The 24,123-nt window shown below is 39.6% G+C and overlaps 1 protein-coding gene across 2 annotated transcripts in view; it reads left to right on the top strand.

The window, feature by feature from the left end:
* The first annotated feature begins 6,296 nt into the window (after positions 1 to 6,296).
* The window catches only part of RYK (receptor like tyrosine kinase), an 88,047-nt gene continuing 70,220 nt past the window's right edge, over positions 6,297 to 24,123 (top strand). For both annotated transcript variants that reach the window (XM_081300781.1, XM_081300780.1), the window contains exon 1: positions 6,297 to 6,713. In XM_081300781.1, the coding sequence (XP_081156907.1) occupies positions 6,488 to 6,713 (226 nt within the window). In that variant the 5' untranslated portion in view covers positions 6,297 to 6,487. The remainder of the gene's footprint in view (positions 6,714 to 24,123) is intronic.

Genomic DNA, 24,123 nt, shown 5'->3' with positions numbered 1-24,123 from the left:
AATTGTTTAAAGTGCTATGAAAAAAGTCATCCTTAAAAATGAACTACTGAACAATCTGGAACTAATATGTAGAACAACGCTGCCCGACGGAACTCTAATGAAGCCATATACGGAATTTTCTAGTAACTAAGTCAAAAAAGGGTAAAGAGAAAAAACTGAAATACATTTTAATAATATATTTTAACACGGGCTATCAAAAATATTTTCACTTTGACATGCAATCAATATAAAAATATTAATGAGATATTTTACATTCTTCAAGATCCAGTATGTAGTTTTATAGTGATAGCACATGTCAGTTACTGCTAGCCATATTTCGAGTACTTGGTAGCTGCATGTGTCTAGCATCTGCTGTGCTAGCCAATTGAAATCTAGATGATATCCACATGGGAGGTGTGCATGAGAGGGTGGAAATAAAAGCAGGCAGAGGGTTGTGTTTTGCTTAAAGTTCAATACAGCTACTAAGAGTGGAATATTTAATAAATACCATAAACAGTGTTTTGCACAAATGGCTCCCCATATGGAAAAAATAAAATGGTGTCATATACTATACATAAACAAAAATTCCAGATGAATTAAATAACTTTTTTTTTTTTTTAGAAAAAGGGAAAAGGATAAATGTGTTAGAAAAAATGCATTACAATGAATGCATTAGAAAAAAACGCAAAACTATTAATTGGGAGATCTTTCCTCAGCGAGACACAAAAGACAGAACCCATGAAGGAATGGATGGTGAGAGTTATCAAAAATAGAAATTCAGCTGGGGATATGGCTCAGTTGGTAGAGTGCTTGCCTTGCATGCACAAGGCCCTGGGTTCAATCCCCAGGGCCATACACACACACACACACACACACACACACACACAAAATAAATAAATAAAAATCCAAAATTTAAATATTTAAGTTAAGCAAAACAATAAGCAAAGTTAAATAAGAAGGGACACAGTAAAAGAAAATGTCTACAAATCAATGAGAATACAATCAATCCAATCAAAAAACAGACAAAAGACAGATACTTCAAAATGTAAACTGAATGACAATAAATATACAAGATGCTTATGCTCATCAGTAATGAGGGCAATAGAAAATAAACAATAGTAAAGTCTTTGGGGGGGCAATTTAGCAGACTCTATCAAAATTAGAACAATTAACTCCCTTTGACTCATTTCATAGAATTTGCTCTCCTAAAACAAATATCTAACTATGTCATAAAGATATTTGTGCAAGGATTACCAGAACTAGTAAAATCTGTGTGTGCGTGTGGGGAGGGGGTACAGGGGATTGAACTAGGGCGCTATACCACTGAACTACATCCCCATACCTTTTTACTTTTTATTTTGAGACAGGGTCTCAAAATGAAAGTTGCCCAGGCTGGCCTTGAACTTGTAATCCTTCTGCTTCAGCTTCCAGAGTATCTGGGACTACAGGTGTGCACCACCATGCTTCACTAAAGCTAGTAAAATCTTTTTTTTTTTAAGTGTCCATTCCAACCAAAAAAGTGCCATAGAGGTGACTCTGGATGCTCTGTTATATGAAAATTCTCAAGAGCTCAACTCATTTCCAACAGTCAAAAAAGTAAATTGTGTTGACCATGATTTTTTGTAAGATTGCATTTCTTAAAACTGAATAAACCACACACACACACACACACAATTGTGTGTCTAAATGCATATATGTAAGTAAATGCTTAGAGAAAGGGCTATAAGAATATACACCAAACTGGGGTTGGAAGGAGGGTATGTGTGCAGAGGGTAATGTTCTATTTTACTCCTTGTACTTCCTTGCTGCTTGATTCTTTTACAATGCAAATTGGTTAATATATTACTTGTGGAAAGAGAAGGTTTACAGAGATAGCAGCATTCCCAGTGTTTTTCGCAAGAGGAAGGGACTGTTTTCAGAACCTAGAGCCACCCCTTCCCGACTTCCCCCTCTCTGAGTGGGTGCAGTGTATTCTGAACTGGGGATTTGTCTCCAGCTCTGTGATCTCTGAGCAGGCTGGGTATCTATTCTTGTGCATGCACAGAACACCTGTCATTCCATTGTTGGGATGGCCTTGCCCCGGTGCTGCCCCTGACCAGGCTGCACAGTGCTCCCTCCTGCTCTGTGACATCTCAAGCCCAAGGCTGGTCTTTTTTTAGAAAAAAGGAAGTAAAATGTTCTTATGATGGCATCTTCTGGAGAAGAATAAGGTCAACCGCTATGACAAGCAAAGCCAAGAGCGGAGGCAGCATGTGGAGTATGGTCATGACTGTGGCTTTCATTTCCCCCAGGCAAAGAAACCTCAGGAGGCTCAGGTTGGTTCTTGACAGTATTTTCACATAAGGCTTATGGGAAAATGTCAAAAGTTGCCACCCACACCTTGATAGCAGGGAGAGGAGACTTCCTTTCCTTTCCTGGGATGGATTGTTGGTGGTGTGAAGACCACTGTGCGAGACTGGGTACCCTGCAGAAACAGGAGAGAGACACTGGGCATGGGTTCCATCTGTCTTGGGAAGTTTGCAATTTTCTTTTCTTCTCTCTTTCTCTTTCTCTCTCTCTTTGTGCTGGGGATTGAGTCCAGGGACAATACCACTGAGCTACATCCCCAGCCCTTTTTATTTTTTATTTTGAGGCAAGGTCTCTCTAAACTGCTAAGGATGGAGGCTGGCCTGGAACTTGTGATCCTCCTGCCTCAGCCTCAAGAGGAACTAGGATTACAGGCATGCACCATTGTGCCCAGCAACAATCTTAATCTTATTCAGAAGTTAACATTTGATTGTAGACGTGAAGAAGGTGAGAGATGAATCCATGTGGACATTAGAGGGAAGAACATTCGAGGCACAAGGAACAGTAGTGCACAAGCCTTGAGTAAGGACCATGTGTGGCATGTTGAAAGACCAGCAAGGAAGCCACTGTGGCTGGAGCTAAGTGAGAAAAAGAGATAAGTTGGAAGGGAGGAAAGAGGAGGGTGACAACTGCCTTAACACTGCAAGAATTTTGCCTTCTGTTCTAGATAAATAGAGGAGCCACTGGCCGTCTGAAAGCTGGCAAGTGACAAGATTGTGCTGATGTTTAACAAGATGCTGTGCTGGAGAAAGACTGAAGGATTAAGAAAGAATGCAGGCAGGACAAGGACCAGGCACCTGCAAATGACCAAAGGAGAAATCAGAGCTGAGTTTTTCCCAACTGAGTGGCTTGCATCAGAATCCTGGTGGGCTTGTTAAAGCAGATTATTGCCCACAGTTGCTACCACTGTTAGTCTGGGTTGGGGGTCCACAAATTTGCATTCTAAAGTTCCTGGGTGATGATGATACTGCTGGACTGGGAACCACAATTTAAGAACCAGGCAGGGAGCAAGGTGTGGTGGTGCATGCCTGTAATCTCATAACCTTGGCAGGCTGAGGCAGGAGGATTGGGAGTTCAAAGCCAGCCTCAGTGAAAGTGAGGTGCTAGGCAACTGAGTGAGACCCTGTCTCCAAACAAAATACAAAATAGGGCTGGGGATGTAGCTGAATGAGTGCCCCAGAGTTCAATCCCAGTAACCACACCACCACCACCCCCAAAAAACCAGGCAAGGTAGTACATACCTGTAATTCCAGCTAGTAGAATTACAGGTATGTACTACCTTCAGGAGGATAGAAGCTCAGTGCCAGCTTGGGCAATTAGGCAAAACCCTGTCTCAAAATCAAAAGGATTGGAGATGTCAATCTGAAGTACCCAAAAATACAAAACAAAAAAACAAAGACCCACTAACTTTTCCTTTATAAAACCGATGCAGCATGTTATCATATGTCCTCAAGGAAGGACTTTGCTTACTCCTATGTCCCTGGGCATTGAATGTGTTTTGAGCTCAGACTCACAGGCCAGGCTTGGTGTTAGTGAATGAAGTTCTTGAGGATCCCTGGTTAGAACTCTTTGGAGGTAATTGGTGATGAAACTTTTACAGGAAGTGGTCATTAGATGGAAGGGATTCATTATAATAATAACAAGTGTGCGAGCCACCCAGTGTCTACCCAGGTGTTTTTTTAATAGCTTCTTCAAATAAATCCTGTAAAAGCCCTTCAAGTCAGGCATTAGCACCCATGTTTTATGAATGAGAAAAACAAAGCCTGGAGACAATCTTCCCAAGAACACATGATTAATAAGTACCAGAATCTAGCCAGGCTTGACAGCTCTGTACTGTTAATATCACAGACTGCCTCAAGAAGTCACTGGGCAGAGGAAATCTAGAAGCATTAAAGAGCTTCTAGAAGAAAGAAGCTTCCTTACTTGGGAGCTATTGGCCTTTCTCAAGAATGCAGGAAACATGCTATCCTTTTGAAAAATGCCTCCTGACTGAATGCAAAGCCCTATTCACACAGCAAATGCCCACTCCCAAGTCCCTCCTGGCAGAGTCCCTAATAGACAACAGTGTCCAGCTGTCTTTTGTGTTTTTTTTTTTTTATCATTCTCAAAGCACTTTTTCCTTTGTTTCTCTTTCTTTCTTTTTCTTTCCTTCCCATTCCCTCCTTCCTCCCCCCTTCCTTTTTCTCTCTTTCCATGAAGAACTGAACCCAGAGGTGCTTTACCACTGACAGCTACACCCATAGCACTTTTTGTTTGGTTTGAGACAGGTTTCCACTAAGTAGCTGGAGCTATCCTTGAACTTGAGATTCTCCTGCCTCAGCCTCTAGAGTGGCTAAGATTACAGGTTTTTGCCACCACACTTGGTGGCACACTTTTTCTTTGGTCCTTACCTCTTCTTAGCCTTCTTCTGTAGGAAAATGGGCATTGTACTCTGTTCTGGGGAATTGAAGTTCCACAAATCAAGGCAAGTTTATCTCCAAATGGAAGCCATCCCTCTCACTAAAGAAGGGAAAGTCAATTGTCAGGACTTCCCTCTTCATCATCCTCCCTTTCCCCACCCTTCCCTAAGATTAAAAATAGCTATCTTACAAGGCCTCACTGTGGATGGAGCAACTGCTCACTGAAACTGAGCCCTGAGGGAGAGCAGCTGCTCTCAGGAGGAAAGGCCTGGGGTCAGTGCGGGCTGACTTGCCAACAGGGACCTCAGGGAGGAGGTGATCTCGTGCAGGGAAGAGCAGGGACACTTGGGAGACTATCTGAGTGACGGCTCCTGAAGCAAGTTTAACTGTCCTAGTGGGCCACTCACAAAAATATGTCACGGGGGAGGGGGGGCACTCAGAGGTGTATCAGTGTGTCCCCATCCCCACCCCAGGTACTGGGGACTGAATCCAGGGCCTCTCAGCACTGAGCCACACCCCCAGACTTTTATTTTCTTTTGAAAAGACAGGGTCTCGGGCTGGGGATGTGGCTCAGGCGGTAGCGCGCTCGCCTGGGTTTGATCCTCAGCACCACATACCAACAAAGATGTTGTGTCCGCCGAGAACTAAAAAATAAATATTGAAAATTCTCTCTCTCTCTCCCCTCTCTCACAGAAAAAAAAAAAAAAAAAAAGACAGGGTCTCAATAAATTGCCCAGACAGGCTTGGAACTTGAAATCCTCCCGCCTATTTGAATAGCTGGAATTATAAGAGAGCACATCTGTGATTCTTAACCTTTTTTTTAGGTGTGTGTGTGTGTGTGTGTGTGTAAACTCCCTAGAACAAATAATGAAATACACATACCACTTCTCTGTTGCTTAACCTAGACACACACACACACACGCACACAATGTGCACAGACACAAGCACACACACACTTTTGTACACTATATAATTGGGGGGATTGTCGAGACCTGTCACGCACCACAGTACTAATTCCAGATGTAGGTTGATTACAGTAACATAGAACAAGGATAAGAAATAAAAATTTGTAACCCGTAAAAATAAGTTGCTAAAGTTTGCTAAGATCTTTCTGGAAAGTACAAAGATGTATATAGTATAAATCCATGAGGATAGACACGGAACTGTTGAAGTTGACCTCCGACGGTGGGATAACTAACGGGTTCTTTCTATTTATCTGCATTTTCTCACTAAACAGAAACGCATGTTTCTCTTTCGCAACCAGAGCAGAGCAGCGCACGCAGGCATTTCCGTGGTCCTGGGGCGCCCACTCGACTGCAGCCGTGGTCTGTCTCCTGCACTCTTGACAACGAAGGAGGCTTACAGACAGTGGACTAGCAAACTCCAGAAGCGGTGACAACATAGGGCGGGAACCGGCTCTTCAAATTAGGGCGTCCCAAGAGCCCTTCGCTCAGCCAGGGCACTTTAAACCCCTACGCCCACTGCCCGGCCGCTTCCCGCACCGAGCGGGCCGCGCGTGCGTACGCGCTCCCGGGGCGGCGGCGGCGCGCACGGATGCGCCTCGGCGAGCAGCCCCCAGCAGTGGACGATGCCGCGCGGCGGCGCGCTCCGGCAGTCTGAAGCGGTGGCTGGCTGCCACGGGCCGGCGGCGCGATGAGCTGGGCGGCCGCCCCCGGCTCGGGGCTGTGAGGGGCTCGGAGCCGGGGGTGGGCGGCGGCGCGGCGGGCGGCCGAGGCTCTTTCTCGGCTGCGGCGGCGGCGGCCATGCGCGGGGCGGCGCGGCTGGGGCTGCTGGGCCGGGGCCGCCTCCCGGGGGCCCGCGGCCTGAGGGCCCCGCCGCCGCCGCTGCTCCTGTTAGCGCTGCTGCCGCTGCTGCCCGCGCCCGGTGCCGCCGCCGCCCCGGCCCCGCGATCCCCCGCGCTGCCGTCCGTGGCCGCGGGGCCCAGCGTGAGCCTTTACCTGAGCGAGGATGAGGTGCGCCGGCTGATCGGTGAGTGGGGCCGCCCGGGCCGGGGTGGGCACGTCGCGCGGCTTCCGGTCCCCTCCCCGCCCCAGCGCTCGCTAGCCCCTGGCGGGGCCGGGGTCGCCCCGGGGTCCCGGGACCCCGGCCTCCGCCTACCGTGCTGGCCTGGAGGTGTGGTCCCTGCCTGGCCCCCCGCCCCGGGCAACCTCCCGGCCTCCCCCTTCGCCCTTGCTGCTCGACCGCCCTGGGGACCCCCGGCTGCCGCCAGAGACCCGGATCCAGCCCGTTCCATCCTCCTGCAGCCCTTCGTTGCCCCTTGGCTCTCTGGAGTCCGGCGTCGGAACATCTTTTATTCCCGGCCGAGCGAAGTTGCCTTAAAGTGTGTGTCACTCGAGGGCCCTGGAGTTTGGGATACTTGGAAGTTCGCTTTTCAGACTAAACTGGCAAACCATTGGCTCAGGTTTTGGTATCCCAGTAGGCCACGCTGTTTGCTCATACTTTCTGCTAACATACTTTTACAAAATAAATAAATACATGGATAAATAAAAGGGAGGGGAAGGTGGCACGAAATATGTCAGCCTCCAAATCTTGAAACCGAAAAGAATATTTTTAAAGAGTAGGTGAATCGCCAGGTAGCAGATCTTTTCGCTTTTGCAGTATCCTTTTGGTGTTGGGTTCATTGGAGTTTGGACTGACCTGCATTTCCAGGCCACTCTCCTGCTTTGAATACTTTGAAGGGAAAGGAGAACTTGGCTTTGTGTCGATTGGTGATTTTATTTACCTACTTAGCTTTGTTGTTTGGGGAATTACTTTGGAAAAAAACTAATGCTGTTCTCCAGTTGGGACTTCAAGAAATACCCCTTGGAGGAAGATCTGGCCCCCAATGGAGTATGATAGTTGCAGATACCTAGACTTCGCTTTCTTTTGTGTGTTGTGGCAATCCCTTCATTTTGTCTCTGGGTGGGGTGCTTCTGAGTGTTTAAGGGGAAAGTTTTAAGTATCCATTATCCGTCAGTTTTATTTTAGTGTTCTTTTTTTTTTTTTTTTTTTTTTTTTTTTTTTTTTTTTTTTAAGGTTAGAGTACTTTCTTGAGGTCTGCTGAGATAAACTCAGAATTGAAATGAGGTTGCTTTTAGCAGATGGTTTAGACATTGTTACACCTACGGGTTTGTAGCCTTTAATCAAATAATAATTTTGTTCGGTACTTAATCCTCATTTTAGTCCACCTGAACTAGCTAAATTTAGTCTAACTGAACTAAAACTGCAAATTGGGTTAGTCCTGGAACATGAGAGTAAGGCTGAGGAAAAATAATGAATGCTTGTAAGTCAACTCATATTAATTAAAAATATTAATGTTATGCATGCTTTTGTAAAGCTTTTTTTTAAATAAAATATATAATTTGTGACTTACTTTACATGTGTTTCTTCTCCCCTCCCAACTAAGGATAGAGGTAGGGGACAGAAAACTAGAGGCTGACATTGATTGAGTGTTTGTATGTATCTGCCTCTAGACACTTTATTTTAGGAATTTAAATAATTTGCTCAAGGTAACACTGTTTGTTTTTTGTATGTGTGTGTAAAAAACTTAGGTGCAGATGAAGTTTTATTGAATGAAATGAAGATATACTTATGGTGGAATGGTGGAAAATAAATAATTGCTAATTAGTATTTGAAATAATATAAATTTGTAAACCCGATTTTTTTTGTATTTGTAGCAGAGGAAGCTCCTGATTGATGAGTATCCAGTAGCCGTATGTTCTCTAGTGCAAATTGAACTGATCTGTTACAGTGTTTCTAGACTCTTCATCTTGCCAGATTCAGGTCTCTACTTTCTGTCCCCATCTCCTTCATACAGTCTACCTTAAAATTAATTTCTTGGCTCCTCTTTGACAGAGAAGAGCAAGTGAGATGTATATCTGATCTCCTGAGTTCTCAGAATACATTTTTCCAGGGAAGCGGTTATAATATTTTTGTGCCATATTTTTGAATTGTTATGGGTTAAATGTCTTCTAAATACTGGTATGCAAACTACCCATGATTTTACAGTATTTCTAAGGAAATGAGTTTAGGATTCCAAATAAGAAATTTACAAATTAGGTTGATAGTGACAGTTACCAATTTGTAATTGAACTAATTGTGCTTGGTATGAGAATAAGTTGTTTTAATCCAATTATTATGTGTACATAGGTTTCTAAAAAATCGAATTGAGGCTTAAAACAAAAACAATAGTAATCTCTTGCCTTTGGCTTTTTTATCCTCCAGGCCCTACTTTCCAGTGGTTGCTGCCATCTTAGCTAGTTTTTGTTTATTTTTCCCTTGTTTTTTACTTTCATATTTCTAAATCAGTGTAGAGTAAGCATTTGACTTCCTAATATCATAACTGATTTCTTATACTCTTTTTCCCCTAAACTCTCCAGTGTAATTTTTTTGTAAAACCAGCAGTTAGTATATATGATTATGTAGTATATATGATATGTTGCTTACTTCTGAGTTAAATAGGGACTTATGATTCAGTTTTTCTGCATGTTGTTTTTACCCAGAGCAAGTTGTGTTTTAAACTTTCTGATTAGTGTTGTATATCTATGCATGTATTCCCTCAAGTACTCCAAGAAACATGCTAAATGCCTTTTGATCTCCCCTGCCCTCCTCCTAGGTAGGCACATCTAGTCATCTGTTAGTTCCACTGGATTTTATCTTATAGACTTCTTGGTCTGGAGCCTTCCATCCTCTTGCCTCAGTCTGGACAGAGGACTTCCTGTCCCTTCTCTCCTGTCTTGAACCTCCTGTCTTCCTTTTTCTTGGTTTGCTTTTTTTTTTTTTTTTTTTTTTTGCTAATATGTATTCTCAGTAGCATCCTCAGAAGGAGTACATGGGAGATAAATTATTTGAGGCCTTGAATGTCTGAAGGCGTTCATCTTATCCTCAGTTTTTAAATGATTTGGCCGAATTTAAAGTATTAGGTTGAAAATAAATTTTCTTTACAGTTTTATTCATATTTTCACTCTGTTTGCTGTCTTAAGTGTTTCACATAAAAAGTCTAAAGCCAGCCTTTTTTTTCCCTCCCTGTGATTTTTCGAAGTTCATGGTCTTCTGGCTGGCATTCTAAAGTTTTGAAGCTTTCGTGTGGTTTGTGTGTTTCTTTTGTCTTTGTGGGTCTTTTAATCTGGACTCATATTCTTCAGTTTTTAGAAATACCTGTTCCTTGTTTTATAATCTACCTTTATCTGTTTTTCTTTTAGAGATATCTCTTAGTTTGGTTATTGAATCCCCTAAAATCAAGCTTCCTTTCTGCCTATAATTTATTTCTTTATAATGAAAGGAGTGTACAGGGGAGGATTTCTCAATTTTATAAGTTTTCATTTTTAAAATGTTAATGATTGTATTTTCAAATTTAAGGCTTTTTGTTCTTTATTGCCATTTTGTTGCATCTTATTTTATGGGTGTATCACTTTTCTTTATATCTGAGGTGTGTATGTATTGTTTTCCTTTTTTATCTTTATGCTTAATATACTTTTAGCATTTCTTTGCTTTCTCCACTGTGCCTGATCATTTTAGGGTATTTTTCTTTATTTGTGTAGATCACAAATACCTGGTGATTCTTGACTGTATGTAATGAAGAATAAGATGTTGAGAAGTTGATTGGGGAAGAGAGCACATCTGTGCTGGTGATATGACGACTTCCTTTGGCGTGTGAATAGACTTTTCATTGGGAATCTGCCTCAGTATCAGTACCTTTATCTTCTTTGGCATTAGTCAATTTCTCCAGAGAACAAACTGCCAGACTCCTGTATCTGATGTGCTTAGTGATACACTGGCTACCAGGGTTTCAGTTGGGTGTCACCCTTCAGACTGTAAACTTTTACTTTTGGTTATAGTTTTCCTGCCTCTCTGATTCAGCTTTCTCAGAAAACACTTCAGGTGTCCTGCTGAACCTGTGCATCCAACTTTTTTGAGTCCTTGCTGTGGCTTCTATCTTGTCAGGCCTGAGCTTCAGGTCATTCTCTGGTACTTACTCCCTTGGTGTCTCCATGGCTGAGTCCCTTCTCAGGGGACCAGGGGCAGTGACCACTCCTCTGTCTAACTACTTTCCATCTTGCAAAGTTTGTTGAAATGTGTGCTCAGTTGTCTCTCCTGTTTGTCCTTGTGGTTTGATGTCATTGTGATTCCTTTACCATCATTTCAGAAGAGTTTTGGAAGGAAACAGGGTTAAAAGCTGTGGTCATTCTGCAGTGTGTAAAATGGCAGTTAAGCTTGGACTTTATTGATGAGAATGTGCAGCATTGTATTAAAAGTAGCAATGGTGTTTGCAGTAGTAGTTGACAGTGCTATTATTGATGTGTGGTAGTGTTTTGCCTATGTCAGACATAAAACTAATCCTTGTGTTAGGTATACACTATTATTCCTATTTTCTAGATGAATGTCTGAGTTTGTTTGTGCTATTGTAACAGAATATCATAGAGTAAGAGGCTTTTAAACAATAGAATGTTGTGTTGTGTCCCCCACCCCCCCCACCTGTTTTGGAGGCTGCAGAGTCCAAGATCTAAGCCCTGGTAGATAAGGTGACTGCTGAGGGCCTACCTTCTTATTCATAGACAGCCCTTCTTGCTGTGTTCCTGACATAGTGAAAGGGTCAAATGAGCCCCGTGGGGCCTTTTTATAAGGGTACTCATCCTATTCATGAGGATTCTGCCCTTAGGACCTAATCGTTTGCTCATACTATCACTTGGGGGATTTTAGCATATGAATTTGAAGATCATACAAAGATTCAGATCATAGCAATGAGGAAACAGACTTCTCCCACTACCCAGAAGGAGGAGATATCGGAAAAAGATGAAGAAAGACCAGATTGAACCAGCCGAAAAGCTGATTTCATGGAAAGATGTGAAGAAGCTAACAACCCAGGCTTCCCGAATACTTCGACGCCTAGGAAAGAGCAGGACCCCAGTGATGATGGTAGCAACAGTAATTGCCCTACTGGGCTGTCAGGTAAAGGGGAATCAAGTAGACACTTATTGGACATATTTCCCAGATCCACCCCTGGTACACCCAGCTGTGTGGACTGGAGAATCTATTCCAGTATTTACTAATGACTCATTCATGATGGGAGGATTTACAGATACTCATATTACTCCCAATCATGTGACTAGATTTAATTATTCTGGCTACAGTGCCCAATTACCTTTGTGTTGGTCACATGATAAACATGCTGGCTGTCTGAAAGTATCATTCAAAGAAAAGACAGCGGATGGTAGACCTAGACTGACAAATAATTCTATTTATGGGGACTTAAAACCTAATACTAGATCAGTAATTAAGATGGGACTTTCCCATAACAAGCCAGTCATTTCTGTAAAACCTCCACCGATACCCCACTGTCCAAATAGTTCTACAATTGAGATCGGCACCTTTCCTAAATGGATGGATTGTATAAATGCCTTTCCTGTACAACATAAGGTGTCTAAAGCTAGTGGGTATATTTTAGACTGGTCTCCAAAAATTGATAAGAGACAATTACGAAGAAATTCTGCTATGACACCTGCAGGATTTGTTAGTAATATTTTGACTTATAAGTGGGTCTGTAACTAGCCTGATTCTTTGGTAGTAGGCCATGCAATACTGATGGAAGTTCACCTATTTTGAAGACTTCTAGAACTTCAGGAACTTTTTTTTTAAAAATCTCTTAGTGACTTTCCTGTGTCCCTAGGCCCTGCTTCATTGCTGTTATTTACTGTTCTTAACGGGTTGCAAAGTAGGTTTCCACTTAGCCATTTAATGATTCAGGGTCTTTTGGACAGTGGGTAGAGATCCAGACTTTGATTCAGTCTTGCCTGAGACTGAAATCCATACTGTCTCCTCGTCAGATCTGTAGGAACTATAGTTAACCAAAGACTCAAGGAGTTGGATCTGAAAGCTGCCACATGTGCTTGTTTGTGGTCTTGATAATTATCTCTGTCTTTCCCATGTTCTCTATCTAATTGATAATTTTGATACCGAGTTTCACCCTAGCTGGGGCAATGCCAGAGATTTGGGAATAAAATGCTGGTGGGTGGGAGGTGTGACCTAAATTGGTCGTTGCAACTCGGGTGGTGGTAATAGGGGATTTGTGGTTGATTGGGGTCAGGAAGACTTCTGAGAATAGATTCCTCACCAGTTAGAAATTCACTTTGAGTGACTTGCATCTTCTTTTAAAAATAAGTATACCTTCTAAAAAAGTGAAGTTTGTTCACATCTATTTAAAATCAGCTCATATATCATTGCTCCCCATAACAGTACAGAAAAAATATTTGAAGTCAGATCATGTATCATTTGTGGTAGAAAATTGTGATAAAATTATTAGTTTTCTTTTTGAGAATTTTGTAGGGGGTACCAATTGTTATATCTACATCTTTACATGGTGTTAAGAATTATATTGCTGATAGATAGAAATTTTAAGTATTTTTGCAGGAATGATAACTTTTGAGAGAGGCAATGGAGGGAAGGTGTCGCAGAAAAGGAAACATTGATCCTCATCTTGAAGGAGATGGAGAGGCAGAAGAGAGGAGCACTTCATGCCAGGTAGAGAAAATGGCATGAACAAGGGCATAGAAATAGGAAGCAGATTTGTGAAGTCCAAGGAGTGAGATAAGAAAAATTTGCAAAGCCTGGGAGTGGCAGAATATAAAGCCACAAGTAAAACGTAAAGATAGGTTGAGATTGAATTAGGAATTTGAATTTTATCTAATAGGGAATGAGAAGCTGTTGAAGAATTTAGAAAAGGAGAGTGCATTGGCAGTATTGAGTTATAGAATTGATAACTTTGGTCCAAGTGGCATGGTGCCTTGGAGACTGAAAAGCTGGATGGGGAAATAGGATAGTCAGACTTGAGATGGTAAATGGGATTAATTGGGGCAACCAGAGCTAAAGACAAGGGAAGGGTCACAGAAGAATCCAGATTTCAGATTTGAGCACCTGAACTAAAGGACCCTTTCCTCTTGGGAGAAATGGTCGAGAGAAAGAAAAATGAGATGAGCCATGTGTTCCTGTCCTCCCAGCACTTCTGTTTCTTCAGATATCGGGCCAAGTATTTGGTGAAGGAGGGTGTTCTCTCTGCTGGTGTACTGGCATAATCTGACATAGAACACAGATCCTAGGATGGGATGGGGGCATGTTGGTGGAAGTAGATTAGCACCCAGTAGCAAACCCTTAACTCTGGGCATTTTGGGTAGGACTGTTGGTATTGATGCAGTATTAATTTGAGTCCATATGTTCTTCATTGGGAGAGTAGGGATGAGACATTGTGCAATTGTGGGTTTGAGGTTTTTTGATTTTTTTTTCTTTTTACACATGTGGGGGAGAATTCTATCCAATTGTGAATTATGGCTAAACCTGTCCCTTGTGAGTCACATCCTGAGTTGACAAATGAGTCAGTTTTGAAGGTCCTGCCTAAAATGCTGTCTGGGTTTAAAGGATCACTATAGGAACAAATGAAATGTGTGTATTTATTCCAGCACTCCAAATTGAGAAGTTTCATGGCATTACTTTTAGGGATTTGATGCAGTTACGCCAGTGTTATGAAAAATCTTTTCGAAGATATTTCCTAAAACAAAATAAAAACTTGTACATTAAACAGAACTGGTAGTTACTCTGAAATTATATTAAAAGGATACTTTTTTTGGTGTTATTCATGTTTTTTTTTATAATTTCTTTTTTTTAAAATATTTTATTTTTTTTAGTTATCAGCGGACACAACATCTTTGTTTGTATGTGGTGCTGAGGATCGAACCCTGAGCCACATCTCCAGCCCTGTTATTCATGTTAATGTAAATCAAGTGTAATATTTTCAAATCAAAATGTTACTAACCAGCTTTCATTTGTGTAGGATTGCTTAAAATGTTATGTACCCAAACAAATGTATATTGCTGAATTACATAATAAACGCTTATTGAATTGTTAATTTGGTGTTCCCTCCAAGGATACTGCTGAGTGAATTTCATAGGTGCTAGTCTCATTCTTTTTTTTTTAATTTTTAAAATTTTTATTCTGATTCGTTATATATGACAGGAATGCATTACAATTCATATTACACATATAGAGCACAATTTTTCATATCTCTGGTTGTACACAAAGTATATTTCACACCATTCGTGTCTTCATACATGTACTTTGGATAATGATGTCCATCTCATTCCACTATTATTTCTACTCCCATGCCCCCTCCCTTACTCTTCCATCCCTTTACCCTATCTAGAGTTCATCTATTCCTCCCATGGTCTCCCTCCCTACCCCACTATGAAATAGCCTGATGCTGATTGTTTTAATGAATCATAGTAATAGCCATTATTTATCATGTGGTTAGTATGTGCCCAACACTTTAAAAACACTTCATGAAATAGATTTCTTTTTATGGTCATGTTTGTTGAGATATACTTTATATATGGTAAAATTTGTCCTATTTAGTTTTATGGTTATATGAATCTTGACAACACAAATATAAAAAATGACTCTCTCTCTATAAAGATATAGATATATAGTACTACAGTCAAGATACAGAACATGTTACCTTGGTCTCCTTCTTTTTTTTTAAACAAATAAGAGAAATTAATTGTAATATAGTTTCATTTAACCCAATGCATTTCCAACATAATTTGCAAAGAAAATAATTGTTAGTAAGATATTTCATGTTCATTTTGTTTGTCCTATTAATTCTTTGGAATCTAATGACTGTTTAACACACAGCACACCTCTGTTTAGATTAGACACATTTCAAATACTCATTAGCCTCATGTAACCAATGGCTGCCATATTGACTCCTTTCTCCATCTTTTACCTTTTGGTGAGACATATGCTGTAGGTTGCATGATAAGTCCCCTTGTTATGTGGTTTCTTGTTGAGTTCTGTCGAAAGGGACACCAAAGAGATGAACTTAGAATATACAAGAGTAGAGTGAGGTGCTTTATTCCTCCCTATAAGATTCTGTTAGACTGTGAGTTGGTTTCATCATGCTTTTGGTGGGAATAACTTCAGTTAGGTCACCTTCTCCTACAAGGTTTTCATAATGGCTTTCTCTTTTTTCGCCTCCTACCTGTCCCAAGTCTACAGAAGGAAAGGTGCTTCACAAAATTTGTTGGTTTCCCTCAACCTTGCCCTTACCTTTATAAATGCCTTATTAAACAATTTTTCCTGATTGATCTTTTTCATCCTTGAATAATATACATCATCTCATATCAAGGCAATATATATACACATACCAGGTTAATTATATATTAAAATATAACATAAAATGCTAAAACTTGTGTAACTTTTTGAAGAGAAATGGAAAACAAAAAAATACAAAATAAACCAAGACCTGAAAAATTAGATGACTTAGTAGTTAAATTTTTATGTGTAAAAATTTATCAAAAAGGGGTGAAAGAGACATGAATTGTACTGCTGGTCATTTTTGTTTACTTTCGGTATTTAGCTTGACTTGGTTTCTACTTCGATTGGCTTTTTCTTTATTGTAGTTCTTCTCTTTGCATATTTTCATTGTTGTTTTTCATTTTCTCCTTGTGAAATATTTTGCCAAGAATGTTCTGTAGTGTAGGTTTTCTTACTGTAAATTCTTTTAGTTTTTGTTTATCATGGAAGGTTTTTATTTCATCATCAAATTTTTTTTATTGTTGGTCGTTCAAAACATTACATAGTTCTTAATATATCATATTTCACAGTTTGATTCAAGTGGGTTATGAACTCCCATTTTTACCCCGTATACAGATTGCTGTATCACATCAGTTACACTTCCATTGATTTACATATTGCCATTCTAGTGTCTGATGTATTCTGCTGTCTATCCTATTCTCTACTATCCCCCCTCCCCTCCCCTCCCCTCCCCTCCCCTTTTCTCTCTCTACCCCCTCTACTGTAAATAATTTCTTCCACTTGTATTATTCTTCTCTTACCCCTCCTTTCCTCTTATATGTAATTTTGTATAACCCTGAGGATGACCTTCCATTTCCATGCGATGTCCCTTCTCACTCCCTTTCCCTCCCACCTCTCGTCCCTGTTTAATGTTAATCTTCTTCTCAAGCTCTTCACCCCTACCCTGTCCTTGGTTACTCCCCTTATATCAAAGAAGTCATTTGGCATTTGTTTTTTTAAGGATTGGCTAGCTTCACTTAGCATAATCTGCTCTAATGCCATCCATTTCCCTCCAAATTCTATGATTTTGTCATTTTTTAATGCAGAGTAATACTCCATTGTGTATAAATGCCACATTTTTTTATCCATTCATCCATTGAAGGGCATCTAGGTTGGTTCCACAATCTTGCTATCGTGAATTGTGCTGCTATGAACATCGATCATCATCAAATTTGAAGCTTAATTTTTGCTGGATATAAATTCTTGGTTGGCATCCATTATCTTTTAGAGCTTGGTATATGTTGTTCCAGGATCTCCTGGCTTTGAGAGTCTGGGTTGAAAAATCTGCTGAGATCCGTATTGGTCTTCCTTTATAGGTAATCTGATTTTTCTCTCTTGCAGCCTTTAAAATTCTATCCTTATTTTGTATTCTAGGCATTTTCATTAGAATGTGTCTTGGTGTAGATCTTTTGTAATTTTTATATTTGGTGACATATAGGCCTCTTGTATTTGATTTTCCCGTTCATTCCTCATGCTTGGGAAATTTTCTGATATTATTTCATTGAAGAGATTGTGCATTTCTTTGGTTTGAATGTCTGAATCTTCCTCTATCTCAATAAATCTTAAATTTGGTCTTTTGGTGGTATCCCATAATGCTTGGATATTCTGTTCATGGTTTCTTACCATCTTCACTGTGAGGTCAACTTTATTTTCAAGATTGTATATTTTGTCTTCATTGTCTGAGGTCCTGACTTCCAAGTGATCTAGTCTGTTGGTGATGCTATCTATGGATTCTATTGTTGTAGTATCTTGTTTTGTTTGGTGCATTTTCCTCCCTTGTTTTTTCATGATGTCTATGTGTCTTCCTCTCTTGCAGTGTAGATCTGACACTATTGTCTTATAGTGTCCCTATAAGTTACTCACTTTTAAGGGAGAAATCAATATTACAGCACTCAATGTACCCAACATGCAGCCCTAAATTAGTTAGCTTCTATTTTTACATTTACAGTTTTGTCACTATAATCAGAAATGATGAGTTCGGTTATCTTCATAAAGTCAATAGGTTTGTGTAATTGTTTACATTTTCTAATGGTAGAAGCGGGACTGGGAGGTTGGCTGAGATGTTTTTGTGGTAGGATGTGAGAATATAGAGGTATTAGATTATATGACAAGTGAGAGGGTAATCAATAAGAAGTTGACTATTAGTAGGAGAAACAAGAGACTCCCTATTCTCATTCTTATATAAATCTTTAAAAATTTTTTTTAGTTGTAGATGGACACAATATCTTTATTTTTATTTATTCATTTATTTAATGTGGTGCTGAGGATTGAACCCAGGGCCTAATGCATGTGAGGCAAGCTATCTACCACTGTGCTACAACCCCAGCCCCTTATATAAATCTTATGTAGTAATGGAAAGCACACAGGTCTCACCTGGTGTGGTAGCACAAGCCTATATACCAGTAACTCAGGAGGCTGAGGTAGGAGGATCACAAGTTCAATTTAGGGCAATTTAGGGAGACTCTTGTTTTGAAATATAAAATAAAAAGGACTGGGATGTAGCTCAGTTGTAAAGCACCCCAGGTTCAATACCCAGTACAAAATAAAAACAAAAATAACCAAAGAACAACAAGCTCCTTCCCCACCATAGCTCTCTATTTAGGACTAAACACATTTTGCTATATACCAGTATTTCATATGTATTCTTTTTTTTTTTTTTTTTAAATCAGCTGTAGGAAGTAGGTTTTATTTGTTTTACAGATAAAACTGAAGCACTGGCTGGGCGCTGTGGCGCATGCCTGTGATCCCAGTGGCTTGGGAGGCTGAGACAGGAGAATCACGAGTTCAAAGCCAGCTGTAGCAATGGCAAACGCCAAGCAACTCAGTGAGACCCTGTCTCTAAATAAAATACAGAATAGGGCTGGGGATGTGGCTTAGTGGTCGAGTGCCCCTGAGGTCAATCCCTGGTACCAAAAAACAAACAACCAAAACCAAAACCAAACAAAAAAATGGAAGCACTGAGAAATTATAGCAAATGCTGGCGGTCTCAGATGCATGGGGCTATGTGACTTCAAAGTGCATGCTTTCTTACTGTGTTGTCTTTGAAGATTAATATTAGTCTTTTTTTTTTTTTTTTTTTTTTTTTTTTTTGTGGTGCTGAGGATTGAAACCCAGGGCCTTATGCATGCGAGGCAACACTTTACCAACTGAGCTATATTCCCAGCCCCTTAATATTAGTCTTTACCAAACCAAAATCATGAGGAATTTAAGCAAAATACGAATTCTGGGGTATACCTTGAACAATTTGTGTAGTTGATTGGAGGTGGAACTTAATTAAATCAACCTTTTGAATGCCAGGCTTAATTTATTATAAGATAGTTTTTACACATTTTACACAATTCTGAAATTGAACTTGTCTTATAATCAGTGATGAATCATCAGTTAATTGACATCTTTTTTTTTCTTTAGTGCCATAGAAATGATATACTTTAATTAAATGAAGGTAATATTGTAGCAGGACCTTTACACAATTTACCACCTTTTTATGTGTGTTTATGTATGCCTGTCAGAACTTTCTTTCAGTTGTAAAATTGACTAGAGGTATTTAATATTTGTTAATAATGATAATTGGCCGTGTAGTAACGTTCTTGCAGGGATGTCATTTGCTGTATGAGATAGTGTAATTAGGTTAACAGCTTTTTTTGTGTGAAAGTCTTGGGCCCTTTCCATAGACATTGGCATGGATAGCCACATGTGTTAAGTTATGCACACTGTGCCAGTGCTTCTTAGACTTTCGGGACCCTGCAGGAGAGACTCACAAAAGCTGGATCTGTCACGTTTTGTATTCTGACCTCCTACATGAATTTTTAGAAACTTGAGTCCATTGAGATTCACTCTGTTGTAATACTGTTTGGGTTTTGACAAATGCATAAGGTACTGTATCCACCATGTTATCATCAGAGTAGCTTTACCTCCCTAAAAAAGCCTGTATTTATAAATACCCACTTTATATTTTAAATAAGTTTGTTTTCAAAATGTATTTATCGTGGAAAATTTCGAAGATTTCAGAAGTAGAATAGTATAATGAATCTGTAGGATCCATCATCAGCTTCAACAATGGTCAACTCAAAGTCAGTTTTATTTCATTCATCTGTACTGCTCCCCTCACTTTGCCTTCACTCTCCTCATCCCTTGCTTAGATTATTTCAAATAAATCGAGACATATAATTTCATTAAAATTTTTTTCAGTATGTATGTCTTAATGATAGGGACTTATAAATAATTTATAGTAACCATTATTATACCTAAGGAATGGAATAATAATTTATAAATACAAAATATTTAAATGGTTCACATTTTCCTGATTTATAAATCAATGTCTGTTTAGAGACTTTTACCTGTCACGTGGATCCTCTCTTATCCCTTTCCCCCCAGTACACTGCCTACCTGCTTAGTTCCCTTGGAACCAAACTTCCTTATCATGTGGTCTGCATTAGATGCTTACTCTGCCTCACATGCTTTTCCCAAATCTTAAAAGGGCTGGAGTCTTCTAGATCTCAACTTTAAATGTCACTACCTCTGAGAGCTTCATTTTCCCAGGGTTGACCTCAGTGCCACTGTGTTCTGTAATACCTGATACTTCCTTCTTGTTGTTTGTGTCTCCCCAGTAGGAAAGTAAGTTCTGTTTGAGACCTTTTATGTTATTCCACTCTATATCTCTAGCACCTAAAACAGGACCTGGCCGTGTGGTAGGTGTTCTGTAAAAGTTGAATGAATTAATAAATGAATAAATGATACTTTTGATTTTTTTAAATTTCCTACCCTGTGCTGGGCTCATCATTCTCTTGATCATTTCATTGCTTTCTAAGTTATCCCAAATGGAAATTAGGCTGAAGTTATACATGTTAATAGAAGTTTAAATAGTTAGTTTATGATAGCTTATTTTCTTTGAAGTTGCCTAATTTTCCTGTCTCTGTTCCATTGTACCCACCTTTCTGGGTGGGTAAGGTGCATCCCATGTTAGCTTCCATAGCTACATATCCCGTGTAGGTGGACTTGTATTAGTGCATCCATCACATTCTCTCTCCCCAACTGTACTGAGGTCATCTCAAGACTTCACACATAATAATCTCAGTAGACTGTTGGTCCACACTGTGACTGAAGAATGTGAAATACTGAAAAGTGATTCTGGCAAAAACATTTTCTAGGGCTAGGGATATAGCTTAGTAGAGTGCTTGCCTCATATGCACAAGGCCCTGGGTTCAGTCCCCTGCAACACACACACACACACACACACACACACCAAAAAAAAAAAAAAGCAAGAAAAAAGAAAAAGCATTTTTTTTCTTGAGAAATAGAATTTTCCATCTTTTTTTTCATAAATGCCTAGCCTGCTGTAAATCCTATCCCATGTATTTTTTTTTGTCTCATACATTTTCATCTTTAGAAATTTGATATATTCTGACCTCCAATGTGAATTTTTAGAAACTTGAGTCCATTAAGATTCACTTTGTTGTAATGTTATGTGGGTTTTGATAAATGCATAGTGTCCTGTGTCCACCACATTTTCATGTGGTAATGTATAGAGCTACATGCCCAGCCCTTTTTATTTTGAAGCAGGGTCTCACTAAGTTGCCCAGGCTGGCTTTGAACTTGCTACCTTTCTGCCTGTCTCCCAAGTAGCTGGGATTGTAGGCATGTGCCACTGTGCCTGACTTTGTTTCTTTTACTTACTATTCTTGGATAAGGTTGGGAAGCATCTTTAACATCTCTGCAGTTGTGGTACAAATGTTGTCTTTAGTAATAACATTTATCCATTTATTATACAGTTATTTATTGTTTCTACTTAACTTTTTGACCATGTAGAGTACTTGTATTTGTTGTTTCAGAGTTTCCTTATTTATTCATTCTAACATATTTCTCTCCATATATATGTGTTTTCTTATTTCTTTGCATACCTGGTAATTTTAGACTGGGTGGCAAGCCTTGTGAATTTTACCTTGCTGAGTGCTGGATATTTTTGTATTCCAATAAATATTCTTGGGTTTTGTTCTGGGATGCAGTTAAGTCATTTGGAAACAGTTAAGTCACTTGGAAACATTGTAGGGCTAATTATTTCTTGTTGCTGATTTAGGACCTTTCTGTGTACTTGCCTTAATGAACTCTGAAACGTGAAGTCTTCTATTCTGGCTAATAGGAATAGTTCAGAATTCTATGTGACTGCTAGGCACAGTTACCTTTTTCATGTGTGTCACACACACACACACACACACACACATGAATTTTTTTAGTTGTAGATGGACACAATACTTTTATTTATTTAATTTTATGTGGTGCTGTGGATTGAACCCAGGGCCTTATACATGCCAGATGAGTGCTCTACCACTGGACTGCAACCCCTGCCCCTGCCTTTTTCTTTATTGAGTAGTTTCTTATATGCCTACTGTGATTAGTACTTAGCTGAATACTGGAGGGCAGCTCTCTGCAGATTGTGAATTTCTCTTCAGATCTTTTTTCTAGTTATTTGTGCTGATAATCTAGCTTTTCTTTCTTGACTTTCACCTTTGTCTTCTTAACTCTTATGTGTACCTCAGTTGTAGAACTCATCTATTTGTGATCCTCTCTTTTGGCATCAATCACTGTTTTCCGTTGTTCTATGTTTTAAACAAGTATTTTATATGTTTTGTCTGTTTTTTAGTTATTTCACATGATAGGATAAATCTGGTCTTTGTTATTTTATCTTATGAAGAAGTAGAAATGACCAGGAATTGTATTTTTATTGTTTACATCTTCCCTAAAATTGGTTAACTCCTTAAATTATTTATTGAAGGAGAGAACCCAGTCCAATCTAAAAAAAAGTGTTTAGGTTTGTATATGTGCTTGCATGTACATATAACATTCTTTGGGATATAATAGATCACATGATGTGGGAAAGTATTGGATTTAGAAATCTGTATGTTTGAGTTTTCATTCCATCTCCTTCAGTTGTCTGTGGGTAGACACATCACAAATATTTCTAAGTTTTATTTTCTTCATGTATAAGATGGGTTGCTTTTTAGTGTACAATAGGGTTGCTGTTAGCACAGATAGTAAGTATCTATGAAAGTGCTACATAATCCTCAAAACTATTTTAATCATTGGTGGAAATTTGCGTATTTTTGGATTAAAAAATGAAATTATAGGCTGTTATGTAATTTAGGTATAATTATTTGATTGATTGCCTTTAATAACAACATTTATTCGCTTTTACAATTATTTATTGAATGTATGAGAGCTTATTTTAGGGACTTGAGGTCAAGATGTCATCTTTGTGGAACTAACTTCTGGCAGAGAGCTGGGTGATTAGCCTTAGAAAATAATTCAGGTAGCTTTTGAACTGGATTCCCAAGATAGCACTTTACAGTACATCTTCTTGCTGTCAGAGAGAAGTGAAGTTTGTGGGTTCTTCCTTATGCTTTGAGTTCTTGGACATAACAGCCAACTCTAACTAATGGCTGCTGAGACTGACTGGAGGAGAGAATGTACTCCCCTTAGGACTTGGTTATGAAAGAAGTTGAATGGTGACGATGTCAAACTGAGTAAATTATTCCATCTTTGTTACAGTGCTGTGGCACACATATAAACATATCAAATAATTTTCTTCTTTTAGGTCAGGGACCAATGGCAAGTTGGAGAATTCTGGCACTTTGGCAGGGGATGCCTCATATTTTATATTGTAATGTTAGAGATTATGGGTTTTGTTTGTTTCCTTCCTTCCTTCCTTCCTTCCTTCCTTCCTTCCTTCCTTCCTTCACTGGGGATTGAACATGGGGTCATTCTACCACTGAACTACAAGCCCAGCCCTTTGTATTTTGAAGCAGGTTCTCACTAAGTTGCTCAGGCTGAACTTGAACTTGCCTTTGTCTCCCCAGTAGCTGGGATTGTAGGCATGTGCCACTGTGCCTGACTTTATGTTTCTTTTACTTACTATTCTTGGATAAGGTTTGGGAAGCATCTTGTTAAAAGATGCATCCCCCTGCAGTTGTGGTACAAATCACTTTGGGGGAAACTTTTAGGAAATTTTTTTAGATGACATATATGTTCTTTGGATGTGAAATTTTGTTCCCTGACCGTATGTTATTGTCCAGCTCTTTATAAATTCTTAGCTGTCTGCTGTAGTATTTTTAGATTGGGGAAGACATCTGTATCTATTTGAGTTATCCATGTAAAAATCTAATGACTATATTCTTGCCTCGATTCAATATATCTTATTCCAAAGGTACTAGTGGAGGAAAACCTGAGCACAGCTTTTGTAATGGGTTGCTTTGCATTTTCATTTTCAGGGATCACAGAATTACAGTGA

Source organism: Spermophilus citellus (genome assembly GCF_964194105.1).
Source record: "Spermophilus citellus genome assembly, chromosome: 7".
Taxonomy (NCBI): Eukaryota; Metazoa; Chordata; class Mammalia; order Rodentia; family Sciuridae; genus Spermophilus; species Spermophilus citellus.
This window is presented reverse-complemented; position numbering and strand designations above follow the sequence as displayed.